Source organism: Emys orbicularis, chromosome 10 (assembly GCF_028017835.1).
Source record: "Emys orbicularis isolate rEmyOrb1 chromosome 10, rEmyOrb1.hap1, whole genome shotgun sequence".
In the NCBI taxonomy this organism is placed as follows: domain Eukaryota; kingdom Metazoa; phylum Chordata; order Testudines; family Emydidae; genus Emys; species Emys orbicularis.
The window spans coordinates 52,763,030-52,772,545 of NC_088692.1; the positions used below are offsets into that span (position 1 = coordinate 52,763,030).

The 9,516-nt window shown below is 51.2% G+C and overlaps 1 protein-coding gene across 2 annotated transcripts; it reads left to right on the top strand.

Annotated features, from left to right (window-relative positions):
* The first annotated feature begins 1,601 nt into the window (after window positions 1–1,601).
* LINGO1 (leucine rich repeat and Ig domain containing 1) lies at window positions 1,602–8,735 on the top strand. Of its 2 annotated transcripts, XM_065412458.1 has the most exons (3): window positions 1,602–1,615; window positions 6,562–6,577; window positions 6,945–8,735. In XM_065412458.1, the coding sequence occupies exons 1-3, from the start codon at window positions 1,602–1,604 to the stop codon at window positions 8,733–8,735; spliced, it is 1,821 nt and encodes a 606-aa protein (XP_065268530.1). The 2 variants fall into 2 exon arrangements, with proteins under 2 accessions (XP_065268530.1, XP_065268531.1); XM_065412459.1 differs by lacking the exons at window positions 1,602–1,615; window positions 6,562–6,577 and having other exon boundaries at window positions 6,882–8,735.
* Window positions 8,736–9,516: the final 781 nt, after the last annotated feature.

Genomic DNA, 9,516 nt, shown 5'->3' on the forward strand with positions numbered 1-9,516 from the left:
CTGAGCAAGCTGGTGCTTGGAGTGGCAGGTTGTTGGAGGCGGCATTCTGCCCAATCCTAGGGCGGCACGGCCGCTTTTTGTTGTTGTTGTTGTTGTTGTTCCGCTCCGGCCGCCCTGTAGGGGGCGGCGGCGCGGAGAACCAGAGCGCCTTGCAGGGCAGTCCTCTTCCTTTCCTCCCCGCCGACCGGAGCGGAGCCCTCGCGGCAGGCGGCAGGAGGCGGCGCAGCGGGAGGGGCCGCGTGGCAGCGCCCCTGCTGTAGCCCTGGCCGCCCCCTTCTCTCTCTCTCCCGCCCGCTCCCTCCCCCTCCCCCCCAGCCGGTCCCCCTGTACCCGCGCTCCAGCCGCGCCGCAGGGTTTTTTTGTTTGTTTTGGTGTTTTTGTTTTTTTTTGCTTTGCCGTTCTGGCCGCCCCGTTTTGTTTTTTGCCTTTTTTTTTTTGCTTGGGGCAGCCAAAAAGCCAGAGCCGGCCCTGGAGTTAGGAGAGATACCACAACTACCCCACCCATTCCTGCACCTGTCTGAAGCCAGTATTAGCAGTTGCCCAGCAAGGTGACGAGCATGGAAATTTCAGCTAAGAACACATCCAAATAAGGCAGGCTGTTTTTCAGCATAATGAGGTGAAGTCTTTCCAATCTCAGTGCAATTAGACCCTTTCGACTGTGTTTTGTTTTGCATGTAATGTTTTGCTTTTTTATGTCTTTCTCAGCAAGATTGTGAGTATAGGGAATTGGATTCCAAGAGAGATTATCAGAGATGACGGTTAAAGAGAAAGTGCATGCATTTTGAAGGCATGCATTCTGAGCAACGGCACTGCAAAATGTTCCTTTCGCTGCATGTAATGTGATGCATCAAAGGGTTTAGAGTGGTACCTGCTGCCCCATTTCCAGCCGAGTCGCAGCACATTAGCTGGGATTTCTACATCTTCCTGGAAGATATGGTTTCAGAGGTGCAAAGTTTACTCCGGCAGTTGCAAAATAAATAGCGCTTTTCGTCTGATGGATATTGCACAAGCATGAAAACAGCTTGTTTAGCCTCCTTGGAATGGGCTTTGGGTGGAAGACCTGCTCTGGCTCCCACCCATATGGGAAGAGCCCTGGGGAGATATTTAGATAGCCACTCACCATCTGGCCATGGCTCCTTTTGGCTCCCTGGATACCGTTGCTGCCCACTCGCTCAACAAGGGTCCCAGTTTGTCTCAATTACAGGAATATGCCGAGCAAACACACAAGTGCAACTATCAAGGACTCTGCTAATTGGTTATGTCCACCCCAGTGTCTGGCCACCAGTTGGCAGAGGTAGAAGGCCCCTTGGCTGAGACCTTCGCGTCTCTAGTATTATCCCAGCCTCAGAAGCCAATTACATCCTTCAGGATAGATTTAGGTCTCGTCTCTGGGATATCAAATACCGTGCCAGTGAAACTAACATGGCCAGTATTTATAACAGTGACCGGCATAGTTGACAATATTGATGTTACGCCATGAAGGATGATTAATAATAAATATCCTACATTCATTTAGCACTTTGTGGCCTGATCCAGTTCTGAGTGAAGCCAATGGAAACCTTTCCACTGATCTCAGTGAGCGTTAGATCAACCCGTTAGGAATGATTCTGAAGCTGTTTACAAATTATGTACACACAGGAATCACTTTGCACACCCCTGAAATACAGTCACCTCTGGGGTGGAACGCATCAGCTGTTCAACAGCACCCAGCAACTCTGCACAGCAATCTAGGACAAGAGGTGAAGAATGCTGTATCAAATTGAAACTGTGGAAGGAATTCTGTGGAGCAGACTGTAATTAATACCCTAGTTTGAATTGGGCTAGGACATTACTGTTCTGGTTTATGAGATGGTGAAGACTGATACATTTATGGATTGCACATCACTTTTCATCCTTGCATTTTGCAAAAAATCATCAAATAATCTTTTTTGGAAGGAAGGAAAGTAAGTTATACATGGGACATCTATCTATAGAAAATGATGGATATAAACAGAAGCAATGAAACTAATGCACAGAGTGTATCCAAGAGCCATAAATAGTGCGAGGCAAAGTAATGCACAGGATATATATAATGATGGATATAAACTGAACCGGTGAAAGTAATGTGTGGAGTCTATTCAGCGATAGCCATAAATAGCATTAGTGAAGGCAATGCAGAGTGTATATGTAACAATGGATATAAACAGAGCCAGGGGTAGTTGTACATATAATGTACGATATTAATGTGATTTGATCCGTCATAACAGCTTGAGCAACATAAAAAATAAGTACACCAGAAGCAATGTGACATGCAGCTTTAGCATCCCACTGACAAGGGGATGGGATTGTTTATGGTTTGAAGGTATAAGCTGCCTTTGCAAAGCCATAACTCCCCCGGAATAACGTTATATAGTGCTCAGTGTCTCCCCGTGCCAAGTTTTTCACTAGCTCAGCTCCCTTCATTCATTTAACTTTCAAATTGCCTCTTCCATTCCAGAGCAGGGAGGGCTGGGAATGAGGAGGGAAGAGCCACTAGGCTAGACACAGTCCTTGCAGGTGGTGGTGGATTTGGGGTGTGTCTCCTGCTAACCTGTCGTGGGAAGAGTTACTGCATTCTTCTTTTCAGAAGAAAAATAGGGTTCAGTATCCCCCAAATCCCAGCGTGGTCTGGCCCCCTTAAAGACGGTGCTGCCTTGGGGTGCAAACAAGGAACAACTTTCTGGAGTGCAAATGTTTGAGATGGCTACTAGAGAAGTAATCAACTCACCTACATTAGGACATAAGAATAGCACCATTTGAATGATTGATGAGGAAGCTGGGGATTGCTTAGGGGAAATAACTGGGGGCGGACGGGTGTGTGTGTGTGTGTGTGTGTGTGTGTGTGTGTGTGTGTGTGTTTGGGATAGGGTCATTTATATCACTTCCATCTGAAATCACTTGAGATCAAATCCTAGGGCAGGGGTGGGCAAATTTTTTGGCCTGAGGGCCACATCTGGGTGGGGAAATTGTATGCAGGGCCATGAATTTAGGGCTGGGGCGGGGGTTGGGGTGTGGGAGGAGGTGCAGTGTGCAGGAAGGGGCTCAGGGCAAGGGGTTGGGGTGTAGGAGGGGTGCAGAAGGGGGCTCAGGGGAGGGCATTGGGGTGCAGGAGGGGTGAAGGGTGCGGCAGGGGGTTGTGGGCTCAGGGCAGGGGGTGCGGAATGCAGGAGAGGGCTCAGGGCAGGGGGTGCAGGAGGGGTTTGGGGTACAGGCTCCGGCCTGGCACCACTTACCTCGAGCAACTCCAGGGTGGCAGCAGCGTGCAGTGGGGCTAAGGCAGGCTGCCTGCCTGCCCTGGCCCCATGCCGCTCCTGGAAGTGGCCAGCATGTCCGGCAGTGGCTCCTGGGGGTGGAGTGGGGCAGGCGGCTCTGCCCCACGCTGCCCTCGCCTGCAGGTACCACTCCCGAAGCTCCCACTAGACACAGTTCCCCATTCCCAGCCAATGGGAGCTGTGGGGGACGGTGCCTGCAGGTAAGGGCAGTGCACGGAGCCCTCTCCCCCCACCCGAGGGGCCACAGGGACGTGGTACAGGCTGCTTCTGGGAGCGGTGCGGGGCCAGGGCAAGCAGGGACCCTGCCTTAGCCCCACCGCGCTATGAGGCTGGCAATCCCACGGGCCAGATTGAAAGCCCTGATGGGCCATAGTTTGCCCTCCCCTGTCCTAGGGACAAAGTAGTTAACACCAGCAAAGGCCATCCTTGGAAAGCTCTGACCTGCCCTGCTTCAGGATCCTTGGTAGCTCTGGTGTTGTGTTGTCATGCTGACGGTGTTTCAGTGTTCAACGCTGGCATCACATCCCCAGCCAAAGCTATGTAAGGGCTGGCTCCAGGAGAAAGGCCAGGATTGTAGCTAAAACCACTTCAGATTGACACAAAAATTGCTTCCTATGGCCTCATCCCATTGTGTTCCTGGCAGGCCCAGAAATCAGTACCACTTCTGTCTCTCATCAAAGACTTCTCCCAGGGCCCATACCACATTGGCCAGGAAATCTATCTGAAATTCCTTTTTTTTGGACCTTTTTTGCTTCAGTGCAGAAATCCGGTTAGTTTTTCTCATCCTTTCCCTAGTGAATGAAGCCAAGTAAGGGAACAGGTCTAAGATTAAGGCAGTTGTTAGTGAGGAGGCCCCAGCAGTGGTGCTCACAGGAAATTCCTGGATCCCATGCCTATAGAGTAGATTCTGTTTACACTGCCCTGGTGTTTCATTTGCTGGTGCAGTAAAACCAATTCTGCTGCCAGTTTGGGGTTGGAAATTATGAGCCCCTCTTTTGCACCTCTGTTCTTCCACCCAAGAACTTGCTTTTGCATGTAAATACTCCATCCAGAGGTCAGTGGTATTTTCCCCGGACCTCTGTAATCTGATGCAATTAAAAGCAACAGGGAAAAAGGAGATTTAAGTGTGTTCACTTTGGATTCCAGAGGCAACAATGGATGCTGAGAGCCATATTGTGCTTACTTACCTCTTCCGCCCGCCCCCCGGTCCAGGCATGGTGACAAAGAAAAAGGGTATTGAGGCATGCTCACAGACAGGAATCTTCAAGCCAGCTTAATGTATCTAGGTGCCCAGGTCCCCAAAATCCCAGCCTTTATTTTTAAAAGCTTAATGGTAGTTTGTAAGTACAATGTGCCTTTTACCCATGATCGCAGAACATGTTGCAAAGCCGGGTAAATATCATTATTGCCGTTTCGCCGATAGGGAACTAAGGCACAGGAGGGGTTAAGTGACTTGCCCCAGGATACAGAGAGAGTCAGTGGCAGAGGCGGGAGTAGTCAGGAGTAACTCCACTGGCGTCCATGGGGTAGAGGAGAATCCGGCCCAGAAGAAGATATTGCTTTCTGCTCTAAGTGGAACCTGTTCCTTTCTGAGCTGCCATTCTCTGGGCCTCGACACAACTTTGGCAGCTCCACTGGCTGGGTTTTCCCTGTGTCACTAGTCTGGTCTGAATTCTGCATTCCAGCACCTCTGCATTCAAAAGGCGGTTTTTGTATTCAAGTTCCATCTAAAGGGAACTGACTCATTTTGAGAGCTTAAAGTAGGATGTGCGTGTGCGTGCGTAAAACGTTCCCCAGTCAATCGTCAAAAGTTGGGGGATGATTTCACCCAGGAGTGGCTTGGACAAGTAAATGAATGAAGGCATCAGCACCATGGCTCCACTTCTTCCTCAGGGGCCATCTGCACCAAGCCCCTGCCTCTCCCTTTCTTCCCAGCAGACAGTAGGATGGGGGGTGGGGGTGCTGCGCTGGGTCAGCGGGCGGGATCACGCTCCCTGGTTCCTCAGCACCTCATCAGGGCGCTGCTGGCCGAAGTGCAGGCTCCCTCCTTTTTGTATGCACCTCACCTCCGAACTCGGACTTCATTAGTGGAGCCTGTTCTCCTGGCTGCTCTGAGCAGACTGCAAAGCAAGCCGTTAACCTAGAGGCTTCTCAGGCCAGGTCTCGCAGGGCGCCAGTCGGATCGGGGGTTGGGACAGAGACAGTTAACGCCTAAATAATAGAGGCTTTTTCAACGTGGGTGTTTTTTTGTCAGATCACTTTGCCGTGAGAAATTATATTCTAAGCTTTCAGGCTTTGTCATCGCTCGCAGTTGTACAGCACAACTGCTTTACTGAGAAATTCCCCCCGGCCCCACCATGCCCGTCTACAAGAGCCCCAGTTTGAGTGGCAGCGTGGCCCACTGGTGAAGGCACTGAGCAGGAGACCTGGGTTCTGGTCTTCACTCAGCCACTGACTTGCTGTGTGACCTTGGTCAAGTCACTTACCCTCTTTCTTTCCCCACCAGCCCTTTGTCTGTCTGCTTTAGATTGTAAGTTCTTTGGGACAGCCATTGGCTTTTACTGTGTCCATGCAGCAACCAGCCCAGTAGACACTCACATCATAATAATGGGCATCCCCTGCCCTCATCAGGCCAGCTTAGTGACAGGAAGCTGGACTAATTATTGTTTGTTAGCCCAACCTATTGCCAGCCCTGGGGACAGAAATGTTGACCTCCTTTGCCAGTCCACGTGGTTACCAAAAGATCAGTGTGGAAGAGAATTCCCTGCCCAGAGACCCTGTGAATTCGGACACATGGAGCACGCTATTCAAACCCACTGTAGTGACTGAACCACATTCGCAACTGCCTAGTTGGTAACTATTGTGGCCACAGTTTGGTAATCTGTCTACAGGGAAGGGAGTCCCTGGGGGATGCTGAGAAGACATAAGGAAGAATCCAGGTTGGGGGGCAGGAGTTAGTCTGTGGGGAAATGCAGGTCCTGGCAGGTGCATAGCTAGTAAATGCATGGTGAGGCTGTAGGCCTGGAAGCAGAACATGCCAGCTCTGCTACATAGATCCCCTGATGGCCACTGTCCCACCCTTCCAGGGTGTGAAATTGGACACGGCTGCTAGGGCAAGTACTAAGACCGAGCAAGGAGGGGAGGAAAAATGATGGGCGGGGAGAGGAAGTCCAAAGATGACTACTAAGTGGCTGGACCTCTGGCTGGATAGTATGGGACTGACACTACCCCAGCCAGTGAAATGCTGCTCCCATGCCAGCTCTCCCTGCAGCCCTTCAAGTGTGTGTGTTCTGCTCTCTTAAATGTGCTTCCCTACCATCTCTGCAGCACAGGTGTGTCGGGCTGCATACGGGACACTGCAAATGATAGCGTCACCGCGGCTACGGTGTATATTGAAATAGCAGGGATGTATTGAGCAGACATGTCTAATATTGACCTGGTATTTCCCCTTTAGTTAATATCGGCACTGGCAGGTCAATGAACCTTGACACTGACTCGAACAGAAGTGACCTTTGCCATTCCACTGGCCTTTGTTTGCTAACCTCTGCTGTTGTTCTTTCCTCCCCCTCTTTGTTTTTGTGTTGCTTGCAGGTGAGAGATAGGATGATAGCTGGGGAGGTGAGCATGCATAGCCCAATTCTGGCCTGCTGGCAGCCTATCCTCCTCCTGATGCTGGGATCCGTCCTCTCCGGTTCTGCCACGGGCTGCCCGCCCCGCTGCGAGTGCTCTGCCCAGGAGCGCTCGGTGCTGTGCCATCGAAAGCGATTCTTCGCCGTCCCCGAGGGGATCCCGACTGAGACCCGGCTCCTGGACTTGGGTAAGAACCGAATCAAGACTCTCAACCAGGATGAATTTGCCAACTACCCTCACGTGGAGGAGCTGGAGTTAAACGAGAACATTATCAGTGCCATTGAGCCTGGGGCTTTCAACAACCTCTTCAACCTCAGGACTCTGGGTCTCAGGAGTAACCGACTCAAGCTCATCCCCTTGGGGGTGTTTACCGGACTGAGCAATCTTACCAAGCTAGACATTAGTGAGAACAAAATTGTGATCCTCCTAGACTACATGTTCCAGGACTTGTACAACCTGAAGTCTTTGGAGGTTGGGGACAATGACCTGGTCTATATCTCCCACCGGGCCTTTAGCGGCCTCAACAGCTTGGAGCAGCTGACGCTGGAGAAATGCAACTTGACCTCCATCCCCACGGAGGCGCTGTCTCACTTGCACGGCTTGATTGTGCTGAGGCTGCGCCACCTGAACATCAACGCCATCAGGGATTACTCATTTAGGAGGCTCTACAGGCTTAAGGTCCTTGAGATCTCCCACTGGCCCTATCTGGATACCATGACGTCCAACTGCCTCTATGGACTGAACCTGACGTCCTTGTCCATCACCCACTGCAATCTGACTTCCATCCCTTACGTCTCTGTCAGACACTTAGTTTATCTCAGGTTCCTGAACCTGTCCTACAACCCCATCCTCACCATTGAGGGCTCTATGCTGCACGACCTGCTCCGGCTGCAGGAGATCCAGCTGGTGGGTGGGCAGCTCAGCACCGTGGAGCCCTACGCCTTCAGAGGCCTCAACTACTTGCGCATCTTGAACGTCTCCGGAAACCTGCTGACCACACTGGAGGAGTCAGCCTTCCACTCGGTGGGGAACCTGGAGACGCTCATTTTGGATAATAACCCTTTGGCCTGCGACTGCCGGCTGCTTTGGGTTTTCCGACGCCGCTGGAGGCTGAACTTCAACAAGCAGCAGCCCACCTGCTCCACCCCCGAGTTCGTCCAGGGGAAGGAGTTCAAGGACTTCCCCGACGTGCTCCTGCCCAACTATTTCACCTGCCGCCGGGCGCGCATACGGGACCGCAAGCCGCAGCAGATCTTTGTGGATGAGGGCCATACGGTACATTTTGTCTGCCGGGCAGATGGCGATCCGCCCCCCACGATCATGTGGCTCTCTCCCAGAAAGCACCTCATCTCTACCAAAACCAACGGGCGGCTCACCGTCTTTCCCGACGGCACTCTGGAGGTGCGCTACGCCCAGATCCAGGACAATGGCACCTACCTATGCATCGCCAGCAATGCGGGTGGCAATGACACCATGCTGGCGCACCTTCACGTGCGGAGCTACTCCCCAGATTGGCCCCACCAGCCCAACAAGACCTTTGCTTTCATCTCCAACCAACCCAACGAGAGCGACGCCAACAGCACGCGTGCCACCGTGCCTTTCCCCTTCGACATCAAGACTCTGATCATCGCCACCACCATGGGATTCATCTCCTTCCTGGGCGTGGTGCTATTCTGTCTGGTGCTTCTCTTCCTGTGGAGCCGGGGGAAAGGCAACACAAAGCACAACATCGAGATCGAGTACGTGCCACGCAAGTCCGACGCCGGCATCAGCTCTGCTGATGCACCACGCAAGTTCAACATGAAAATGATCTAACCCGAAGCAATTTGCAAATAATAAAGTTTTTTTTTAAACAAAACAAAAGAAGAACGTTGCTACAAACATACCGACCTCTCTCCTCCTCTGAACCACCCCTCCCCTCTCGTTCTAACCCCGCCTCCCTGCACCACCACCTCTTCCACCTCTTTATACCAGGAGAACATTCTGCTGATGTCTCCAGGACTCCCATGTTTGTAAGGAAGTAGTCTGACGGACGCCGGTGTCAGATCTAATGATGAGAGGGAAAAACAAACAAACAAAAAAAGAAAAACAAAAAAGAAAATAAATCAATAAAAAGTTACGAACTTTCCTCTGTAACTTTGATTTAAATAATTATGGATTTTTATGAAAAGTTGAAATAAAAAAAAACCTCCCTATTTCCTATAGATAGTTGGAATGCAAAATCTTGACTTCTTGATCTGTCCAGTTCTGTATCTGATTGTTTTATTTTTCTTCCTCTCCTCTTCTCTGACTCTCCCATGGAGGCGGTTTCTAGTGGTCTCAGAAAGAAAAAACTGGGGCTTCCATCCACACAGCTCCTAGTGCGAGCCAGAGCCCAGTTGCACCGGGGAAAAGGCTGTTGGCTCTGCAGAGAGCAAAGAACAAATTCTGCTGTAACTTGTGCCCTCAGTCACACCTCTGAAGTGAAGGGGTTGCCAGGGGATAAGTCCAGCCGGAATTCAGCCCGAAGTGTTGGTGTTCCCTTTTAGATAAAAAGTAAATTATCACCAGTTAGGCTAAGGCCTTTCCCTATGGACAGCTCAAGGTTCAAAGTGCT